At 40.3% G+C, this 23,830-nt stretch overlaps 1 protein-coding gene across 1 annotated transcript in view; it reads right to left on the bottom strand.

Annotated features, from left to right (window-relative positions):
* Positions 1–14,474, bottom strand: part of PREX2 (phosphatidylinositol-3,4,5-trisphosphate dependent Rac exchange factor 2) — a 288,257-nt gene extending 273,783 nt beyond the window's left edge. The window contains exon 1 of the mRNA XM_004274946.3: positions 14,005–14,474. Within this exon, the coding sequence (XP_004274994.1) occupies positions 14,005–14,145 (141 nt within the window). The 5' untranslated portion in view covers positions 14,146–14,474. The remainder of the gene's footprint in view (positions 1–14,004) is intronic.
* Between the last annotated feature and the right edge of the window lie 9,356 nt (positions 14,475–23,830).

Genomic DNA, 23,830 nt, shown 5'->3' with positions numbered 1-23,830 from the left:
TACTCATTTCTCCTGTATCTCCTGGATTGATTGGGAGCCCCATGAAATTAGGAATTTTTAATTCTTGTCATTGATATATCCCCTGAACCAAGAACAGTGATCGCCACACAGTAGGTGCTCAATAAACAGTCCCTGGAACATTAAGAATCAAAATATCTAGACTCTATGTTTTTTAAAACAATTATCGGAGAGGATAAATCATAAGGCTTATCATATTAAAGCTATTATTTAAATTGACCTGACACATAAGCTATACTATGCTGAAAATAAGGTTTTTCGCAAATTAAACAAGTTGGTTTTGTAAACAAATTAAAAAAATCACTCTGATTCCATCCTCTGTTGTTCTTTTTTTTTTTTTTAGAATATTCTGAATGTCATTTATTGAAGTATGGTGCTATACAACATTATGTAAGTTACAGGTGTACAGTACAGTGATTCACAGTTTTTAAAAGTTATACTCCATTTACAGTTATTATAAAATACTGGCTATATTCCCCATGCTGTACAATATATCCTTGTAGCTTATATTATACCTAATAGTTTATACCTCTTACACCCCTACCCTTTATTTTCCCTCCCCCCCTTCCCTCTCCCCACTGGTAACTAATAATTTGTTCTCTATATCTGTGAGTCTGCTTCCTTTTTGTTATATTCACCAGTTTGTTGTGTTTTTAGATTCCACATGTAAGTGAGATCATACAGTGTTTGTCTTTCTCTGTCTGACTTATTTCACTTAGCATAATGCCCTCCAAGTCCATCCATGTTGCTGAAAATGGCAAAATTTAATTCTTTTTTATGGCCGAGTAATATTCCACTGAATATATACACCACCTCTTCTTTATCCATTCATCTGTTGATGGACACTTAGGTTGCTTCCATATCTTGGCAATTGTCGATAATGCTGCTATGAACATTGGGGTGCGTGAATCTTTTCAAATTAGTGTTTTGGGGTTTTTTTGGATATATACCCAGGAGTGGAATTTCTGGGTCACACAGTAGTTCCATTTTTAGTTTTTTGAGAAACCTCCATACTATTTCCTGTGGTACTTTTTAATAGACTTTTTTAGCTCTGTATTTATTAAAAAATTACTGCAAATTTCACTTAAGACATTAAATACTAAATACTATAATATCATAGAATTGAATTTAAAGTCTGGCAGGCTGGAAAATAATTTGTAGGGAGAATATATAACACAATAGAATAAAGCTATTTTTTTCTTTAAATCTTGTTAGCAGATTTTCCTTTTTAAAAAATTTATTCAAACATCCTGGCTGACTATCTGGATCTCTCCTAACATTTGCTTATGTTTTCCTAACGCCACGAAAGTTGAATCTGACCTAAATCCTCAACTATAGAAATGTGTATGTTTAAAATTAAGAATCCATTCAAGTATCAACCTAACTCTCAAATTTTCTGACAGTCCAACTGATCACGTTCCTTACAACTAGGTCACCCTTAAGTACAAACTAAAAAAAAGGGAAGTAAATCCCAAAGAATATTTGCTACTCTCAAAAAATTTCACCATACAGAGAAGGTACAATTTATATGTGAGGATTATTAGCTCACTGAAAAAGGTACAGGAGAAATGTCAACTTCTCATATTTCAGTAGAAAACTATACTCATCCATCCATAGCATGATTCCCTTTTGGACTCTAAGATTATACAATTATACGGTTGTACTAATTGTCCTTGGTAGAAACTAAGGAAAATGCCCCTATCTAAATAACAGGGCCTATCTATCAAACTTCATTCTGTGACTACCTGAAGGCCAGTTACCCTCCCTCATCCAACCCATCAAAAGAAGTAGGTTTGGCAAACAAAACACTCCAGGAATAATGATCATTTAACTCTGGGGATTCACTTCACTTGTATTTAAATTGCATTAATGCTTTCTACCAATGTGATCTATACAATATCCACTGAATGCCAAGTAGTACATACATTTTGGAGACTAGAAGGGGTGTGTGTGTGTGTGTAAAATTGACACTTGTCTCAAATATTTTATGATTTAATCATATATGGAATAAAACATGAGCTATATTTAACGCTATCTATATTTAACTGCTTCAAACCTGCTGTGAAGTACTAAGTAAATAAGCACGTAGAGATCCCAACTGACCCAAAAGGAATTCAATTAAACTGAAACTAGTCTCAGTAATAATGTACGTTACCAATGCGAGAGCTAGAGCTGTCTATTTTTTGAAGGTCATTGCACTTCCTCACTTCTGTGAGGGAAACTCCTGACTTCTGGGTAATCTCTGGCTCCTGAGTGCTTGCCTGGCTCTGACCCCTGTCTTGGGTTGACAGTGAGCTTCTGCTGCTCGCTTGCTCTTGAAGCTTTGCCTGAAACGAACTACTGTTCCTTCCTGTCTTTTAGCCTCTGTGTACCTCCGGAGTCAACAAGTTCTGTGTCCCGGTCCCAACACCTGCCTTGGTTTTCCTAGTCCTGATTAATCACACTGCTCCCACCATCTAGAAATGCCCAGGCCAGCGAATCACCAGCAACACAATGGATCTGCTCAGAATCCCCACTCTCCCACTTAGGAGCTCATCAGGGTGTCCTCAGGTGTGAGTTACAAGGATATAAGCCTTGAAGGGAGTTGTGAGTTACACAGGAATATGCAGTGCCTGACACGAAACAAACACAGAATAATGATTTCCAGATTATCCTGGGACTTTTTTTTTGTCAGGGGGAGACTTCCAAAAAATTTTTAAAGCACACAAAATCTCCAAATCTCTCAAATTCTTCCTGTAGTCGAAGCCAATGGGGGAGGGGGGAACCTTTAGGGAACCCTTACAAACATATGTAAAGAGATACATATATAAAATATGAAACGGACTTCTATATGGGCAAGAATATATCATTTTAGGGTGAAATAATCCAAATGGTATTTTAGTACAATACGTTCTTACAGTAAAGGAATCCAAGAATTAATATAAGTGATCTTCTGAGGAATGAGCCTACAGTATCACTGACTCCGAAAAGGTGGCAGAGACTACTCTTTGTCTCTCAGTATGAATTCTCCACTTCTTCATTTTAGTATAAAACTCCCCACATCTCAGCTGTACACATGGCTGCCCAACCAGACACTACATTTCCCGGCCTCCCTTGCAGCTGATTCAGCCGTGTCATGTTCTGGCCAAGGGGATGACAGTGCAAGTGATGTGTGGAATGTGTCTCCCACCATCAGTCCCTCTGGGGCTGGAACATGAAAGTGGTTCTGGCAAGCCAACTTCAACCATATGGATACTGGCTCTCTGTCCTACAGACTCTGATTTAGTCGGTCCTAGGGGACGGTGGAGCAATAAGATAGAAGGACCAGAGAGGTCTCTGAATGACTTGATGGAGCTGAGCTGCTCACTCCCCTGGACACTGTTGGGCAACAGTATTGAAAAATTAAATAACCAGAGCGCCAAGAGAGGATGCAAGAAAGGCATGTTGATTACATACCACTTCCATATTCACACATCATCCTTCTGTGTTGTTTAAACTACTGTTGTTTGGCCTCAGAGAAAGCAGCTGAACAAACATCCTTATAAATATATATAATAAGCACAAAAATTCTGGCCTTCCGGAGAAAGAATTATAAGTACAGGCTTAAAAAAAAAACTGTTCTTTTTCTAAAGAAAAAAACCAAAATATACCAGTAGAAAACAAGAGAGCAGAGTTTTAGCATAATCCTGGGAAATCATTGCTGAGCTAGAGAAGATTCATTAAAGAAAAACTACAAATAAATTTTAAATATTAAGATTACTCTGTTTGACAAGACAAAGGCAAAAAAATATATTAAAGTTTGCCAATTTGTTAATAATTTGCATAAATCAATAAGAATTTAGAAGCAAAATGTGAAGTTTCAAAAAAATGACTAGGACAGAGTTAGATACAATAAATACTGATTTATCTTATGGGCCTATTTTTGGTACGCTACAGGTTAGATTTCTTTAATAAAGAAACGACTCCATTTTTGTTCCTCTGTCAACCTCAACATGTGACTTCTATTTCATGGTCCAAAATGGCTGCCCCATCCCTGCCATCAACACCTCATACCAGCCAGGGAGAAGGGGGAGAGTGCATAGTCTTTTGTTATAAAAGAATACCTTAGAAGTTACCCATGCTGCTTCTGCTCACAATCCGCTGTCCAGAACCAGAACCAGGACACATGCCCACACTTAACTGCAAGGGAGGCTGGGAAATGTAGCCTTAAGATGGACAATCATGCTAAAACTTTTATTACTACAGAAGAAAAAAATAACGGCTATTGGAGATAATTAGAAGTCTCTGCCAGAGATCTCATTATTAAGAGGGACAAGAAAAATTGAGATAAAGGTGTATCTAGAATATTCCAGAAAATGTGTGAAATGTAAAATATATAAATAAAAAATATTTCTATATATATTAAAGTTATATAAAGTAGTCAAACATGACATAGATATACAGTATATAAAATGGAAGTCCCCTTTACTCATAATTTCACCTCTGGGAAAATAATGAGTTATTAAAATAATCTTGGAATGTGTGGGTGTGGGACTAACGTTTAGGTGAAAATAATGTCTTTCCATAGCTCTTCCCCTAGTGTTACTGACAGAAATAAAACTTTGGAATGTGAGATGTCATTTTTGGAATCCTAAGATTTCTTTCTTTGGGGCAATAGTCTCAAATAAGAAAAAAACGAGAATCCAAGGGAGCAAGAAACTAAGGCCAAGTGGAGGCATTACAAGGCACTGAAGGAAAACATCAATGTTTCTTGCATAACCACTGAAAATGTGTCACCATCTATAAAGCCTCTCCTCCTGGCAAGAAGACAAGTTAAATAGATAATTAAACTCACAAAAGTGGCAAAGCAAAGTCAAACATAGATATCAACCCTCATCTGAACTTCTCAGAGAAATGAAGCTTTAAACTGAATAAAAATGCTTACCCATTCATATTCTATATTGCTAGATTTTTGCTATAAACTCAGAAAATAGTTTCATACCAGGATTCTAAATTTAACCAGCTGGAGTCATTTCTTAAGTATTATACCATTTAACCTTTTCAAATGAAGGGCTTGCCTTTTCATGGAAAATATGCATTTAGCATTAACGACAGAACATAATGTCCTTGGGCTTAGATATTCTCCAATGAGATAGGTCCTTTTTTGTACACTATACTTAGCTATACGGCAAGGCTAGAATTAAAAAACTAATTATTCACAGATTCAAAGTCTGAAATCATCTATACTAATCAGAAATATTTAAATATCAGAACCTCAACATATCAATTTTCTTAAAATCACAATCACTGAACTCATGGATCAAATGCAATAGTTCATGAGAATGCGGAAAAATTAGGGAAAAAATGTTTTTATTAGATGTGTCAGGATTTGAATGATTTCACTCAAAACCATAGGAAAAGTGACCCAACCACACTTTCAAGCAAAGAAACATTTACTAAGTTGAGAATAATAAAAATGCATCTGTTATGAAAAGTAAATATTATAAATAAGATTTTTAAAGAATTAATAAAAACAAGAACAACAATGTTTAGGTCAAATAGGTTATACCCCAAACTCAAGCATAACAATCTTATTTGGTATTAAAATATAATGCCAGGTATGGAGTAAAAGAACACTCAAAAGATAAGTACTAAGAAAAAATGTAATCAGACTAAAATGCTGTCAGATAAACCAGTGTTTCTTGTTTAAAAGTGTGCACAATGATTGCTATGTGCATTAAATGTAATGCATAAATTTTATACAATTTGTGTCATGATTTTAAAAAATGATTATGTCATTATTTCCAAGATTTGAACCTAGTCATAACAGAGGTAATAATAAATCAGGGGAACTTACTTCCCTCTTCTGACTTCTAAATTTGTACGTTACATTTTAAAAAGTCACATTTCACACTTCACAGTTCACCTACAGAAGCTGATTTAATTTTAGGCCAGCCCTGTGAGATAGTATGGAATGTGTTTTCCAAATATGCAAGGAGGCACAAAGAGGCTAAGTGAGGTGCCCAAAGCTACACTGTTCGTAAATTTCAGAGCCAAGACTTCAACCCTGGGTCATCAGGCCCCCTAACCTAAACCCATGCTCTATACCGTGCTCTTCACCCCACTGTCCCAATGCAGGAGAGAGAACTGCTGGTGAGCTGTCACAGGGGGATGCAAAGGCCACCCCAGTAGTCTCCGAAAGCGCTAGACTAAAGAAGAAGCGGAATTTTAAAAATATACGAGAGACAGCTTGCTTGTATCTTAGGCTCTGTCATGACATTTTTCTGTGGGTATGTTCCATGGCATACCACGGAACATACCAAGTGCCTTCCTTACCTCCTAGTGCCACGGGGACTCTTGATTTACCAGAAGATTCATTTGACTTCCACAATGCTCTGCTATAGCTGCTTTAGTTCCCTGTATTTATCTATCGTCTCCTTCTCCTTGGCTATACTCATCTCCCTCAAACATCCCTAGACAAAAATTATCCCTTTATGTTAATAACCTATTTCTCCCCTTGCATTTATCACCAACCTCCTTGAATAGCTTTTCCATTCATCTTCATCTCAGCTTCCACTCATGTCATGTCTTCCAGCTCATTCTTAGGCTTCTGCTCACACATGCTCCTGAAGCCAAAACCCTAATGATGTTCTAATTGCCAAATCCAGTGGTCTCTTCAGTCTTCACACTACCTACTTCTGTAAAACTCTGAGAGTTGAAAGAAACCTTTCCTCTGGCAACTAGATCCTTCCTTGGCTTTCAGGAGATCACTCTCTCCTGGTTCTTTGCTTCAATCTTTGACAGCTCAGTTCAAGTCACCAGGGCACTCTCCTCTTCCCCTAAACTTTAAATATCAGCTCCCTACATCCTACTCTTGGTTAGCATGTCTTCTTCCCTGAATTGCTCCCCTTGTGCCATCTCATCTACCTGATGGCTTCAATATATATGATTAGTTATCAATACTTTGTAGATCTCTAAATTCTTGCCTAAGTTCCAAATTATTATCTTCAAAAATCACAGCAGAATTTGCAGCTCAGCAAGTTGAAAACCAAATTCACTCTTCTCCTCCTCTCCACACTGTTCTGCCCCTTGCATTCCATTTCTGAATTAATGACACACCCCATCCTATCTTCAAACTAGAGGCCACCCTAATGTTCTCCATTCTACTTAAACCTCCACTTCTGAGTGAACGTAAATGCTAAAGGTTCTACCCAAGAAATGTCTCGTGGTTGTTGGGTGTTTGACGTTTTGTGGTTTGGTTTGATTTTGTTTGCGTTTTCTTTGGGTTTAGCTCTTTATCTTCATCATCGTTTCTACCTTAGATCAAACATTCCACAGTTCTTACCTGGACCAGTGAAATGGCAGAAACTCCTAATGGGTAACCAGACTTCAACTTTTGCTCCTCAACCCTGCTGACAGAATTCTCTTGCCAAGAAACATAACTAATCTCAATAAAGACTACTCATTTTAATGTCATCAAATTATAACACAGTATAATTATGCAGATGAAACCTTAAGACTAAAGACACATCCCTCTGTACAGAGAGTCAGTTCTAGCCACATGATTAACACTCCAAACATCAGAATTATGCCAAGAGCCCCATTTAATTCACAGCATGTTTACTACAAGAGTCAAGGCATCTTAAGGGCTGCTTCCTGACACCACCCTCATGAATACACACTCAGGCTAACGACTAGAAAAACAGAACCCAGTCAAGTCAGCCCAGGAGTAGTGCCCAGTCAGGGGGATCAAACAGGAGCTGTCTTAAGGCTTAGGATAAAAACAGGGCAGGGTCTGCAGACCCTGAGAGCAAGATCACTTTGCCAGGAGCAGAAATCTGTGTTACACAACTAGACGATGTTTGTGTTTTGTGTCGTTTCCGGGATTACTGGTCTGTGCTCCGCTTTAGTAAACAGTAACAACTTTTTGAAGGTTATAACCTGTCCCAGATTAAGATGAGCATGTGGATGACCAAATAGGCAGTGTAGGCTGAGGGCCAGGGAGGTGGTGGAAATAGAGAACGAGCAGAAGGAATCCCAAGGCCAAATGCAAAGACACAGATTCAGGGAATCTTGGCCTGGCAACTTCTTCCCGTGAGAGACCCCCTTCCCAGTGCCAACCTTGGAGGTCTCAGACTTGTTTATTATTATTACTTATTTTTTGGCTGCATTGGGTCTTTGTTGCTGCGCGTAGGCTCCTCTCTGGTTGCGGCGAGCGGGGGTGACTCTTCATTGCGGTGCACGGGCTTCTCATTGCAGTGGCTTCTCTTGTCGAGCGTGGGCTCTAGGCACGCGGGCTTCAGGAGTTGTGGCTTGCGGGCTCAGGAGTTGCAGCTCGCGGCTCTAGAGTGCAGGCTCGGTAGTTGTGGTGCACGGGCTTAGTTGCTCCACGGCATGTGGGATCTTCCCGGACCAGGGCTCGAACCCGTGTCCCCTGCATCGGCAAGCAGATTCTCAACCACTGCGCCACCAAGGAAGCCCTCAGACTTGTTTATTATTAATAAGAGAGCAAGCGTCCCCTCACAACTGATTTCCCATTGGCTTTAGTTGAAGTCAGAATTCTTAAGAATGGAACTCTTCTCAAACTGGCCTGAACTTACCTTATCTCCTACCAAGAGCCGAAAAGCACACAGAAGTGTTTATCCCCGTTAATGAAGAATGTTTCAGCATCTGGAGCATGTCAGGGCACGCCAGCACCCCCGGGGCTGCTGTACCATGGTCACCCTCAACGCGGTTACGCTCTCAGGAGGGATCATTCTCTTCCGAGTCCGGCACATTCCTCCTCATCCCTCAGGAGCCAGCTCTATTATCACCTCTTCCCCAAACTTCCCTCGACCCCAGGCTGAGGGCGTCCCTTGATGCCTCCCTGACACTTTGCGTATTACTCTATCATTTCACCTCCCACACGGCATTGTGCTTATTTGGAGACTGAAGGTTCGCACTGCAATGTATGACTTTGAGGGGGATACAGATCAACCCATAACGTAAGCCTAAGCATAATGTGTTGAATCTAGTTATCTTTCCCTAGAAACGTCGGATCACGACTGAAAGAAGCTGGTTTTGGATTCATTCGAACCCCTTTGTTTGCTCCTGCTTTATTCGTCCGTTTGTTTTCTTGAGCACCTGCTATTTACAAAGCACCGTGATGAGGCCAAGTAAAGCGTACAGAGGAAGTAAATGCATCCCTATTCTCTCAGAGCTTACCATACAGAGGAGGGGTTTTTCTAACTGTTTTAACAATAACACAAGTCAGAAGGTGGGGCTGTGCTCGGAGATGCCAGGGTGGAGGGCCTGAAGCCACACAGCTCAGCTCCTCCGACCTTTTGTGAGGACCCCTGAAGCCAAACCCCAGAACCCAGAAGCTCTCAGGAGTACCATCTGAAAGAGCTAAGAGAGGCACATACATGAAGCCAAGTCAGATAAGAAATATGCAGTTGCTCAGTACACACTGTAAAGCACCGTACTAACTCTGGCTGTCGTCACATAGAATGCAACCTGCCGTCACTGTCTTGAAGCCAAGATTACCATGGGAAGGGCCAAACTGACCAAAGGGAAACACACAGAGAAGAATCAGAGACTCAGAGACACAGAAAAAGGGCAGAGGAGAATATAATAGAGACAAAAATCAGACACTCGGCATGGCCAACACCTGTGGCTCTGTATAGCAATTAGAGACAGGACTCAAGATTCTGGGGTATCTGAGGTCAAAGCTCAGACAGGTAACAAATTTCTCAATTTTTTGCTTACAAGACACATAGCTCAAAGTTTTTGTCTTAATGTGCCCGTAACAGGGAATAACCATGCTTTCTGATTTGCCAGGAACAAGCCCAGTTTACATCTGTTTCCCTGTGTAATTATTAATAGCACACCCTTGCACCCTCAGAAGTGTCCCAGTTTAAATAAAAATTACACGATCACCCTGCCTCAACGCCACTTGCCACAGTGAAATGTGTCTACACAATTTTCCAGGCCTGGTGCAAACAAACGTGAGACCTTTTATTCAAAAGGCAAGACCAAAAGTGCTATTAAAGGTACTGAGGTGTAAAGCTGGGTTTTTTCTTTTGTGTATCTGCTCTTCTCACACCCTGTTGTCCCACTGGACTTCACTTGCAAAGCCCAAGCCCAAGTTCAAAGATAAAATTAGCAAGAATTGCAAGACAGTGATGGCAGAGCATCAAACTAAGCTTGAGGTCCTTCAGAGTGGGTAGCCCTGTGCGACTGTGTAAGATGCATCCTTGAAATCGGCCCTGGTTGGTCTTTTCTCCAGAAAACCAGTTACCACCTACGACTGTCCAGACTCTGGACATCAAATACTGGAAATTAGGTCCATAAAATCATTTCTTTGAGAAAAAATGTTTTCCAGTACTCTAATGAAGAATTTCATTTCCCAAGCAAAACAAGAACATAAACTCAAACAAATTCCATCACTCTCTACCAATTTATCTACAACCTAAAAATAATGAATCCAGATAATGTCCATGGTCCCAAATGAAAATTTAGACTACAATGAACTGAAATAATAGCGTGTTACCATGTCTTTAATACCTCGATGCCAGATTTAAATGTTTCTCTTTTTTTTAAATAAATTTATTTTATTTATTCATTTTTGGCTGCATTGGATCTTCGCTGCTGCGCACGGGCTTTTCTCGAGTTGCAGTGAGCAGGGGCTACTCTTCGTAGCAGTGCGTGGCCTTCTCACTGCGGTGGCTTCTCTTGTTGCGGAGCACAGGCTCTATGCAGGTACTACATGTTTAATTTAAAGCTTCTTATTACATAATACATATGTGCCTGAGTGAAACTTAAGTAACTTCCACTGTCTATACAGACCCAATGGAAAAAAAACAAAATCAGAAATTTATGGATCATTGAGGAACTGTCCTTAAAAATGGGTGGGAGGTTTAGAAGATGGATGAATTCACTGATTCCTCCATTCCTTCGTTCAGTAAGCATTTCTTGAGTACGTACAGTGTCACAAGCACTACACAAAAGTCCAGGGAAACACAGACGAGTAAAATGTGGCCCTGTCCTCAAGAAACTTCCATTCTAGAAGAATGAGACAAAAGGAGACAAATCCTGCCTACGCCTGCTTTGGTGCCATGGAAGCAGTGACTACAGGGAAGAGTGGGTACCAAGCAGTGAGCACTCCAGCCTGGGCAGGAGGGAGGATGGGATCATGAAAGTTCTACTGAAGGAGATGAAGAGCCTTGAAATGCCAGTAGGAATCCAGCAGATTGCTAAGCGCTACAGAGGAGCAGAAGAAGAGGCCTGAGGGACTTCCCTGGAGGTCCAGTGGTTAAGACTCCAAGCTTCCAATGCAGGGGACACGGATTTGATCCCTGGTTGGAGAATTAAGATCCTGCATACCGCACAAGAGGCCTGAGAAAGCCTGGCACATGGGAAGAGTGCACCACTCTAAATGACAGCAGCTTCAAGGTCAGAGCCTTGTTCAATCTAGAAGTGTGTGCCTGGGTGGTGACTAGAGAGAAGGTGCATATAGATCATACATATTGATACATCTGGGGGAGGAAAAAGGCAACATTCATGGACTATCTGGGGGTCGGGGGATGAGGGGGGAGGTGCTCTCTCTTTAAAAGGCCAAAAGTTGGAAATGAGAAGAGAAGGCATCTTATTAAAAAAAAAAGTTTTCCCCTCAGGCCACATGATCATCTAATCAAGAGCAATAATACAAACTGCTTCTTTATGGGCCTGTAAGTAAAAATAGGTTCTCGGTAAAACCAAAAATATGTTTTTTCATCTCTGTAATAAAGATAAGAATTACCTTCACCCATACTGATGACTTGAAGCACTGGCAGAAATCAAAAACAATGACTAATCTAACAAATATTTAAATTTGACTTAGGAATTCATTATCCAATTTTTGCAGCAAATTTACCACTGCACTTATTTAATACTACAGGTATTTTTTTTAAAAAATAACTTCTTTTGTTTGCCTGCATTTCTGACCATTCCCTTAGGATGGATTCCTAGGAAAGGAATTACCAGGCAAAAGAGTTTGAATATTTTTGAAGCTCTTGGTACATATCAGTTCAGGATAAAATTAAAACTACACTGACTCTATCCACGGAAGGTAACCACATAAAATAGGTGAGAATGAAATGTTGCTATAAATAATACTCAAAAAAAGAAAATCTAATAATGTATTATAAGTAGATCTTAGACTCTGAACGTTTATAAGACTAAAAGGAAGTCAGGGTTAACCCTTGTTTCGGAAGACTTTCAGGCCAATTAGTGTTTGTGTGTGTGTGAACGTGTACACAAAAAATAGCAAATAAAGAAAAGGAAAAGTGGAAGAGTCCATCATTTCTGAATGAGATAAGAATGAAATCATAAAATGATCTTCTTGTAAAGAGTAAAATGCAATTTATTTTATACCTCCCATAATTTCTGACTTTATACAGAATTACATTATCAATTTTAATAATCAGGTGTTAAGATCAGAGGAAAAACTGATGTTTTAAATAAAGATCAACAAATTGGTTTTTAAGGTAGGTTAGATTAGCTGTCTATTTCTGTAAATTAGGACTTTTTTTGCTCAGTATTTTTTCATACACCTCCTGAAAGGAGTAACTAATGCAACTTGAAGAGTCACCCAGATTCTTCAAAAGCCAAAGGACTTGGTCACCAACAAAGTTTCATGAAAGCCAAATCTGAAGCTATGAAAAGTCACATTTCCTTAAAAACATGCTTTTTTGACATTGCTGCATGGAAGTGTACAACAATTCTATTTATCACCAATTACCAGTATATTCTCAAACACCCATACCTTTCCAAAGAATGTGGCCCCTGGGGGCTCAAGTATATTGATTTTAATCTGAGATGTCAACCAGAAGCCAACCTGTGCATCTCACATCCCTCGAGACAGTGTTCTTTCCTTCTTGCCTGAGCCAAGGAGGGAATTTCATGAGTTTCAGCAGACAGCTCACCTCTTTTACAAAGCTGAGCAGGAAGTCTGGCCTTTGAGACATTCCCCTTCAGACCAAGGGGGTATGGAACAGGGTGGTGGAAAGAGGAAGTTAGAAGATTTGAGGGAGATTTTAGCAAAGGCTAAAGGTCCTCCTCAGTCTCTGAATGATGCTCTCCCGCGCATCTGGGCAGAGAGGAACCAACCCTCAGATTCTGTCTTTGCAGCGGCGAACAGAAAACAATTCAACTTTTGAGTGAAGTCTAAGAAGTTTCCTTCACTCAGTTTTGCCCCTCCTGGCCCTCACATGAATGAAACATTTTCAATGCAGACTTCCAGTGAGTCAAGCTGAAACTCTGAAACAAAGTTGCTGCGAGTTCTACGAAAGCTTTAAGTTGCTGGATGGGAGTTTTATTCTGCGGCTTTCCTGGGCTCAGTGTGAACACGGGACCCGGGGGCTGAACCCACGGGGGCGGGGGATTTAAACAGCAGATTTAAACCCCGGGGCTGGGGTGGGGGGAGCAGACAGTAGGGCGAGGATGCGGTGAGCACTACACGTGGCTTTCATATCCAACAGCTGCTGGACATCATAACCCCGCTGCCCTCCGTACCCCTCACCAGAATCCTATGCTCCAATGATTATTATAACTAAAGGGACTTCACTGCCATGTAATCTGAATTATGAACTCAAGCTCCCGAAGAATCAGGGTATTTTTTTTTTTACCTGTAGGTACCTGAATGTAGCAGACAGACTTTTAACCACCCTGCCAGAGTCTTCAAACAAAATCCCCGGGAAGGAAGACAAGGGAAAAAATAAAAATAACAAAATTACACAACGCACTCGAGCAGACCAGGGAGGGGGGTAGAGAAGAGTGAGGAGAGACGGGGCAGCAGGGATTCCCTGAAACACAGCCTTCTCCCACGCGAGCTAACTTTTCGCCCCGGCCACTCGGCGCGTCTCCAGGCATTAAAAATGACTCCCGCCCCCGGGGACCCAGCGTCGGCGCGCGGATTCGGGTGCCCGCGATGCCCGGACGGGTCCCCGGTCCCCGCGCAGACAATGCCGCGCGAGCCGCCCGCGCCCCGTGTCGCCGAGAGCCCCTCACCGACACCAGGAACTCCAGCGTGCCCACGTAGTCGCGCTCGGTCTTCTGCAGCTCGCTGAGCACGCACACGCGCAGGCGGAGCTGCTTCTCCAGGTCCCGGGCGCTCTCGGCGCGGCCGTCCCCGCGGCTCTCGTCGCCCATGGTGGGCGCCGTGCAGCCCGCCGCTGCCCCGCGCGCCCGCCGCTGCCCCGGCCCCGCGCGGCCGGCAGGGAAAGTTGCCGCCTCCGCCGGGTCTGAGGTGGGCCGGGCGACTTTACGCGCCGTGGAGAGGCCGGGGCAGGGGCGGAGGAGGGGGCGCTCGCCGGGAGTCGGGCGCGGGAGACTGGGGGCTGTGCCGAGGCCACTCCCTCCCGGGGGATGGGGCTCCCGCCCGGGACCTGCGCACCGCGCCCCGCGGCTCTGGCCTCGCACTGCCGGGGCTGGAGGGGAGGCGGCTCCGGCAGCCCCAGCGGTGACTTGGACGTTAATCAAATGCTTTGTATCCATGTGACTCCGACCCTTTACCCTTCGCCAAATCTCAGGAAAAAGGAAGCACAACCCTGGGGAAGTGTGTTGCGTGCCAGCTAACTAAACACACACACGCACACGCACACACATGGCACACGCACAGTCAGCGCTGGAGATGGAATTGGAGATTCCCAAACGTAGGAGGACAGACTCCAAGACACAGCTCGAGGGTTGCTCCTGTGACTCCCGCCTATTGTTTAGCTTTCATGTGTTCTGTACAAATCCCGAAAGCAAAGAAACAAATCTCCACGGTTACATAACTCATGGGAACAAAAACAACCATGGTATTGACCCTCCCGTCTTTGAAAAGAAGCACACTGATTTTTGGTTTTATTCAGGCACAAAACAGGTTTGCTTTTAACCCCCCACACACACACACCCCACCCCCCGCCAGCTGAGAATATTTCACAAGGCGGATACCCTCCTGCCTGCACTTGGAAAGTCAATTAGCATAATAAATGAAGACACTATGGGAAAGAGACAGCCTGGCCCATACAATAAACTCCAGATACAATAAGCATCATCCTTGCACAGTGCTGTTTTGGAGGGAGAGGTTTTGCATGTCTGTAACTTTTTTTCAACATCAAGATAGAATGTAAATTCAACCAGAGGCAAGAATATTTGTGCCAGTTTTGTTTCTGAGCTGCTAGGATTTAAGACAGTGTCACTAATTGAAAAGACAAAGCTGCTACTGAATGCTCATCAAAAGATATATAGATGCAGATATAGATACAAATACATAGATGTAGATATAGATGTGGAGTCTTAGGATTTGAAAATGGTAACACAGAGCGTGTCCTGATTTTAATGTTTCTGTTTATTGCCTTTTCTTACTTGGAAACAGAGCCAGGGCCTAATGAGCACTGAATATTCCCAATTAATTTAACAAGCAAGCAAAACAATCCATATATATCTTTGTCTTGATATTAACCACGTATATCTTTCAGAGTCATTTTTTCCTACTTAGAACAACTTTAAGTAGGAAAGTTCACCCTAGTGACATTTAAATAAATGGAAGAGTGAGGTTATGATGCAGAAAGTGGCATGTCCATTTGTGCCGATAGTTAGAAGCATTAACAAGACAAAAAAATTACGATGCTTTCCCCGTTATTCACGTCAAAATAATTATCAGGTTTCCAGATGATGTCTTTTCTGAGCATGGTTTGTGATGAATCGCTATACCTCTCTGTAATGAAATAAAGAAGGACTGTACTTTTCTTATATTAAGGGCACAGTTTTTGAATGATGTGTGAGGAGCTGACGAACAAGATGCAATTTTCCTCTTTCTTTTGCGCATGGCTGTTTAGAGGTAGCATGAGCAGAGGACATATCAGTAAATGTCTTCACACCCTGTGGCAGAAGAACAGGATGAGGCACATTAAAGAGCAGACCTCACAGCACCTAGTAAACAACAAACAAAAGAAACCAACAGAAGACTTAGGAAACACACACCCAGTAATGAAGGGGAAAATGAGACAGGACTGAACCTTTTCACCATGTACTACAGGCAGCAAGGAATGAATACATTTCCTCCCCCCTAGTCTGCAGCCTTCTCTAACGTAAAAAGTTAAGTAAATAAATCATGTTTTCCATCAGGAGTTCTTCTAGAAAAAATAATATTTCTCTCTTACCAACTGTCCCAAGTTGAAGAACTGTTTATGCAATTTTCTTCCATCAAAAAAAAAGTCTATACACAACCCACTAGAGAATGCTTCATAAAAAAAAAAAAAAGGCAATGGAAGCTAGCAGGAAAATATTCATTTAAGTGTACAGATTCAGATTTCTCTCAGAAGTGCTCACGTAGAAATTATTAAGATATTAATAGCTTCTGCTCAGTCCGCAACATTATTTATAATTAATGAACAGCTTCAGGACACTGTGTAGTGCCTTCTGCCACGCACCTCTCCCTGTCTTCTGTAGCCCTGGCTGCAGTCCTTAATTCCTCATCAAAGACTTAAGATCATAAGAAAACAGAGTGGGAGTATCTGGAAACCTTCACTTTGATGGTAAGTAAGATCTTTCATAAACTCTGAATGTGTTGTATCCCTCCCTGCTTCCTCTATTGAAACTTTAGGCTCCGTCTGCCAGGAAAAGGAAAGCAACAACCAAAATGATGGACAGGGTCCAGTGTTTTCCTGAAATACTAATGAGGTTGAAGCATCCCATAAAAAGGAAATGCTAGAAAAAAAGATAGAGAAAAGAGGCTGAGTAGTAAACTAGCTCTGCCATTAAATTTATTTCATATGCATGCAGTGGTATGGTTAGAATCTATTATCATACGGTTCAAAGAGCCAAAACACAGTACACAGTAGCTTTCCTTTGGTCAGGCCCAGAGCAGGACAACCCCTGCACTAAAAGAAAATCTAAGGCCATCTCTTTGCAGGAAGAGGGTCATATTTCAGATAGAGGTCATTTTAGCCTCCTTGCCCTTTCAATACTAGTATTGGCCCAGGTAAAGTAATAGGTCAAATTTGATGCTGAAGTTCATTAAAAGATAGCAACACTGAAAAAAAATGGAAAGGTTGATTGATGTCATGGCAACCTTGTTAAACTGAGAACTCTACGCAGCAGACTGTTCTTTGTTTACAAGTAAAATTGATTCTGGCATTTCCTTGAGACTCTGGCTTCTGGTGGACTATAGATTACAGTAGCATAAAAAATATCATGGACACATTAGAGCTATAATAATGTACAATTAAGAGTCCTGGACAAGAAGTCTAAAAATATTTCTTAATTTAGCTTATACTTCATGCTTAATCCCTCAGTTACTTCCACTTAATTTTGGTTGCAATTTAGTCATCAGAAGTACAGGGTATACTGGAGCATGTAATTAATTCTATCATTCAAGAAAAGATTTTAGAATATGTATTGCCTAAAAGGACAAAATACAGTCTTCATAAGCCATATTTTAATTTTAGAAACAACGTTTATGGCATAGCAAACTAAATAAATGTTTGGCTAGGATTACTTTAGCAAGACTCTAAAGTTCTTAAAGTTCCTTTCGATACTATCTTGATTAACCCCAAATCATCCTCATGGCCATAATCTAACATGTAATGCATAATCACTTTCCCATGACAGAAACTTAACCTACAGGTAACCCAGTAAAACAAACAGCCAGTTTTTGACCGTGACTGCTCTCGGAAGGATGTCATCCTTGGAGTGTACCATCTGCCTGCTTCCGTTCCTGTCACTTCCTTTAAAAATCCTCCCCAACCTCACATACCTCAAGCACACCCTATTTCCCTGCTCCCTATAAAAATTTCTAAAGAGTTCTACTCATTGCCTGTGGTAGGCAGAATAATGGTCCCCCCAAAATACCCATGTCCTAATCCACAAAATTATGAATATGGTACTTTACATAGCAAAAGGTAATCTCATGCAGATATGATTAAGCAAAGGACCTTGCGATGGAGAGAGTCTCCTGGATTATACAGGCAGTCACAGTCTAATCACTTGAACCCCTAAAAGTAGAGAATCTTTCCAGGGTTGAGCACAGAGGGAGACGTGATTAAGGAAGAATGGTCAGAGAGTTGAAACACTGCTGATTTTGAAGATGGAGAAAGGGGGCCACAAGCCAAGGAACGTGGGCAGCCACTAGAAGCTGAAAAACTCAAAGAAGCTGAATCTCTGGAGCCCGCCACAAGGAACACAGCCCTGTTGAGACCTTGATTTTAGCCCAGTAAGATGCACGTTGCTCACATAACCCACAGAACTATAAGAGAATCATTGTGTTTTGTTCTAAGCCACTAGGTTTATGGTAATCTGTTACCATAGCAATAAAAAACTAACATGTTGTCCTTATTTCTTTACCTCACAGTCTTTTCTCAAACGCCTTTAATATGACTACTTTCCCATTCCTGCAGTGAAACTGATCGAGAAAACATCACCAATGTCTTTATGTTTCTAATTCCAGTGGGTGTTTTTCAGTTCTTGTCTTATTTGACCTTCCTGTAGCATTGCATTGACTATCTCTCATCCTAGGAAAGCTCTCTCTCTCTTTGCCTTCTCTGATACCATTGTTCTAGTTTTTCTTTTATCCCTCTCTCCTTTCCTTGCCAAGTTCTCTTTCTTGGCCCATTTCTAAAAGTTGGTGTTCTTTACAGTTTGATCCTAGGTCTTCTTCATACTCACTTTCCCTGGTTCATGGCTTCAAAAGGCTATTTGCACGCTCGTGACAGCTACATCTTTTCCTCCACCTCAGTTCTCTCTCCTGGGCTTCAGAAGCTCATTATCAACCACCAGGGCTATTTCCTCTTGACTATACCATAAAAAACTACAACAGAACATGTCTAAAATAGAAATCATTATTTCTCCCACCAACCCTGTTCTCTCTTCTCTACACTCTAACTCAATAAAGGGTACCAACAATTACCTAGGAATCATTCTTGACGCTTCTATCTTACCCCCTAAATCTTATTAGCTGCTATTCTATCTCTAAAACTTCTCTCAAATCTTCCCACTTCTCTTCATCGCCACTGTCACTACCCAAGTTCAAGCCACTCTCATATCTCACCCATATCACTACCTCAGTCTTCTACTTGGTTGCCTTATCTCCTATATTAACACTCTCTACTATGTTCTCCCGGGTTATCACTAGGGTGTGTGTGTGTGTGTGTACACACAATACCTAAAATATATCATTCCCTGCTTGTCTTAACCTGGTTTCCTCAGAAGGCAGAGAGTGAGACAAAAGCTAATATAAAAATAATATATATGGCAATGCATTCCTAGGGAGCACAAGTGAGTGGAAAGAAGAGAGAAGGAGGGAAAACCAACACAGGGATGCATAATAGACTTGGCCATCCCTGTGGGAAACCGGATGTTCTATCCTACAGGACCTACTGTGAAGGCTTGTGAAATACATCTCAGAACTGTCCACCTGAGGGGAGAAAGAGGGAAGCATTTATTCATCAGAGCTTATTCCCAGTTAGTCAAGGATTGTCCCACAGGGCATTGATTGGTCCCTGTACTTCCCGGCTGCCCATGCATGAGTGCCTAGAGGTTTTCACAGAGAAGATTCGAGTCAGGAAACAAGAAGGGTGAGGCAGTCCTAGAGTGTTCCTGTATGAGGTTGGTCTAAGCCCTTGAGGAACTGCTTCCATGGTCATCAGGAATAACAGAAGAGGTCAAGAGAGTTTTTCTTGGGACTGAAGAGGGGTCTGATCCTGCTTCAAATTTGGATAAAGGCAAATGTCATTTAGGGCTCAGCCTCTCTGGCTTCATTTCCCTGCCACACCCACCTTTACAAAATGCACCCAAGCCACTAGATTACTTTCAGTATTCGTACAGTGCCAAGCTCCAGGGTACACTTCTTCCTCTCTATCATATCACTGATTAGACTTCATCAAAACTGACAGATCAATTAATGGAATTCTGTACCAGACCACAGTGCCTTGAAGAATAAGACCATGCCACCCATGTAGCCCCAGAGCCTCTTCAAAATCTGGCAAGTAAGTGTAGTTAAATGAATATTTGCTGATTGAATATATGAATTATTGAATGGCGGAATATAATGCATTGAAACTCTGTTGGTCTCCCAGAGCTTAATCATTCTATTTCTAAACAAAGACAAGTCTGACTCGGCTTTTTGTTTAACCTGTAACTTTTCTTCATTAGGAGAAGCCAACACAGATACACTTTTAATTCCTCAGAGAAAAATTTTCTGTATGTAAAGGAGCCTCACTACAGATTGTGAGCCTTTGGAGGATAAGAAAAAACTACAAATATTAAATTTATTTTTTTGTATTTTCAAAGAACAAGTATCATTCATCTCACCTGAAATGTCCCAACCACATAATCAAATCCATCTAATACTCTTCCCAAACCAATCACAGAAAGCAGGGAAAGAAATATGTGATAACTCCCAAAGCAGGAAAGCCAGTTAACTGAAAACTCATATAGAATGTATTAGGCTACTCTTAGTGGTGGAGAAGAATTTCATTTTTGCTGGAATACTTCTGGACTCACATAAATATAAAAATAGAACATTGTGAAATAGCTTTTTGTAACTATTTTTAAAAATTATTGGGCTTTTAATATTTTTAAGTGGTTTTAAGTTTATAAGAAAATTAAGCGGAATGTACAGAGAATTCCCATGAATCCTCTTATACTCTACCCATCCCGCCCACCAGTTCCCCCTATTGTTAACATTTTGCATTAGTGTGACACATTCGTTACAGCTAATTAGCCAATATGTATATTTTATTATTAATGAAAGTCCATGGTTTACTTGAAGGTTCATTCCTGTGCTGCACATTCTGTAAGTTTTAATAAACGTATGACATTATATCCACCATTACAGTATCATACAGAATAGTTTCACCACCCTAAAAATCCCCTGTACTCTACCTGTTCATCCCCCTCCCTCCCTCCCCAAAAGACCCTGGTAATCACTGATCTTGTACCTGTCTCCATAATTTTACCTTTTACATAATGTCATATAGTTGAAATTATACAGTACGTAGTCTTTTCAGATTGCCTTCTTTAACTCAGAATATGCATTTAAGGTTCCTCCACGTCTTTTCGTGGCTTGATGGCTCATTCCTCTTTGTCACTGAATAAAATTTCGTTGTCTGGATATACCAGTCTTTTTATCCATTTACCTGTGGAAGGACATCTTGGATGCTTCCAAGTTTTGACAATTATAAATAAAGCTGCTAAAAACATTCACATGCAGGTTTTTGTGTGGACATAAGTTTTCAACTCATTTGGGTAAATACGAAGGAATGTGATTACCGAATCATATGTTAAGAGTATGCATAGAGTTTTGAGTTCTTTGTATATTTTCTATAGTAGTTCCTCATCAGATGTGTCTTTTGTAAATATTTTCTCCCAGTCTGTGGCTTGTCTTCTGAACCTCTTGACATGGTCCTTTTGAAGAGCAGAAGGTTTTAACTTTAATAAAGTGCAACTTGTCAATTTTTTCTTTCATGGAGCATACTTTTGGTGTTGTATCTAAAAATGTTTGTATTTATCATCACCAAACCTAAAGTCACCTAGATTTTTCCTATGTTATCTTCTCAGAGGTTTATATAGTTTTTCATTTTACTTTTAGGTCTATGACCCATGGGTTAATCCGTGTGAAAAGTGAAAGGTCTGTGTCTAGATTTTTTTTTTTTTTTTTGCATGTAGATGTCCAGGTGTTCCAGTGCAATTTGTTTAACACATTGTCCTTTCTCCATTAAACTGTCTTTGCTCGTTTTTCAAATATCAGCTGATTATATCTGTGTTGCTCTATTTCTGAACTCTTTATTCTGTTACCTTGATCTATTTGTCTATTCTTTCACCAGACCACACTGTATTGATTACTCTAGATTTATACTAAGCCTTAATGTCAGGCATTATATCAGTTCTCCAACTTTGTTCTTCTCCTTCAATATTGAGTTCGCTATTCTGGGTTTTTGTCTCTCCAGATCCACTTTAGAATCGGTTTTCAATACTCATAAATTATCTTGCTGAGATTTTGATTGGAATTATGTTGAATTTATAGATCAAGTTGAGAAGAACTGACATCTTGACAATATTGAGTGTTTCTACCCATATACATGGAATATCTCCCTATTTATTTAGATCTTCTTTGATTTCTTTCATCAGATTTTTAAATTTTTTCTCATATAGATATTATAGGTATTTTGTTACATTTATACCTTTTTGTTTGTTTGTTTGTTGCTAATGTACATGGTCTTGTGTTCTTTATTTCAAATTCCAATCGTTCATTTGTGGTATAGCAGAAAGAAATTGACTTTTATATATTAACCTAGTAACCTGCCATCTTGCTGTAATCACTTATTAGTTCCAGGAGTTTTTGTTGTTATTGTTTTGGGATTTCTATATAAACAATCATGTCATCTGTGAACAAAGTTTTATTTCTTCTTTCCTAGTCTGTATATCTTTTATTTCTTTCTCTTGTCTTGTTGCATCAGCTAAGACTTCCAATACAGTGTAGAATAGTAGTGGTGATAGCCGATATTCTTGTCTTATTCCTGATTTTAGTGAGGAAACATCTAGTTGCTCATCATTAAGTATGATGTTAGCTGTAGGTTTTCCACAGATGTTCTTTATCAATTTGATCCATTTTTGATAGTTATAATTTTAGTTATTTTTTATAACTTTTGCACAAATAAATAATACAATTAAATTACTCGTTCTTATTTTAGAAAATTTAGGCAATGTCTCTTGACTACCCACTATATTATAAGACTATTAACAGTTCTGCCCTTCTTTCTCCGTCTCACCACCTTCCACCTTCTACCTGTTGAGCAGTATCTTTAGTTTTGTATTGTTAGGATTGATAGCATTTATCTTATGTTCTGTGACCACACTTAAGTCTCTTTCTAAAGCTTAAAATCAAGAAACAGAGCATATATTATATGACTACTTTAATAATCCTCACTGCAGAAACAAGGAGTGTGATAAAATTACATTTCATTTTCTCTTGGTCCAAATTCATAACCCTCATGACACTCCAGGGACCACTTCTAGGTTCAATGATTTCTGTTTCATAACACCGTCAACTGCTGAAAGACACTCATGATATTTCTTGGTTTCCTTCATGTCTGCCATGATTTTGTTACACAGTCTGTTAGTTTTTTGGTTTGTTTTCCATTTTTGGTGGAGATCCTAATTCTTTGTGAAAGGAAGAAATATACTCTTTCTTCACAAGTCACTAACATTATCTAGCCCCTTGGGCACTATCTGTTATTTTGTTTTGTTTCTGTTCTGTTCTTCATTCTTCTTGGAGTCCTCTGATTTCATTCCCAGTATGGACTGGTTGTTTAAGGACCTGCTTGAAAACTGTCATTCTAGAATAGTTATTCCAAGGCCTCCACGTGAATTCCACCATCTTGTCTATCAAAAATCTTTTGTCTTGGTATATTAGTTTTCTAGGGCTGCCATAACAAGGTATTAATATCTTATAGTTCTGGAGGCTGGGAGTCCAAGACCAAGGTGTTGGCAAGGTTGGCTCCTTCTGAGATTTGTGAGGGAAAGTCTGTTCATGCCTCTCACCTATCATCAAGCATACTTAGACATTCCTTAGCTTGTAGATAGTGTTCTCCTTGTGTCTTCACATCATCTCCCCTCTATGCCTGTCTGTCTCTGTGTTCAAATTTTCCTATTTTAGAAGGACACAGTCATAATAGGATTAGCGTCCACCCTAATGACCTCATCTTAACTTGGTCACTGCAAAGACCTTATTTCCTAATAAGGTCACATTCATAGGTACTGGGGGATAGAACTACAAAACTGGGGGGCAGACACACAATTCAAGTGACAACACTTCATATCTACACTCATTTTGCTGAATTATATCTGAAAT

Source organism: Orcinus orca, chromosome 17 (assembly GCF_937001465.1).
Source record: "Orcinus orca chromosome 17, mOrcOrc1.1, whole genome shotgun sequence".
Lineage (NCBI taxonomy): Eukaryota > Metazoa > Chordata > Mammalia > Artiodactyla > Delphinidae > Orcinus > Orcinus orca.
This window is presented reverse-complemented; position numbering and strand designations above follow the sequence as displayed.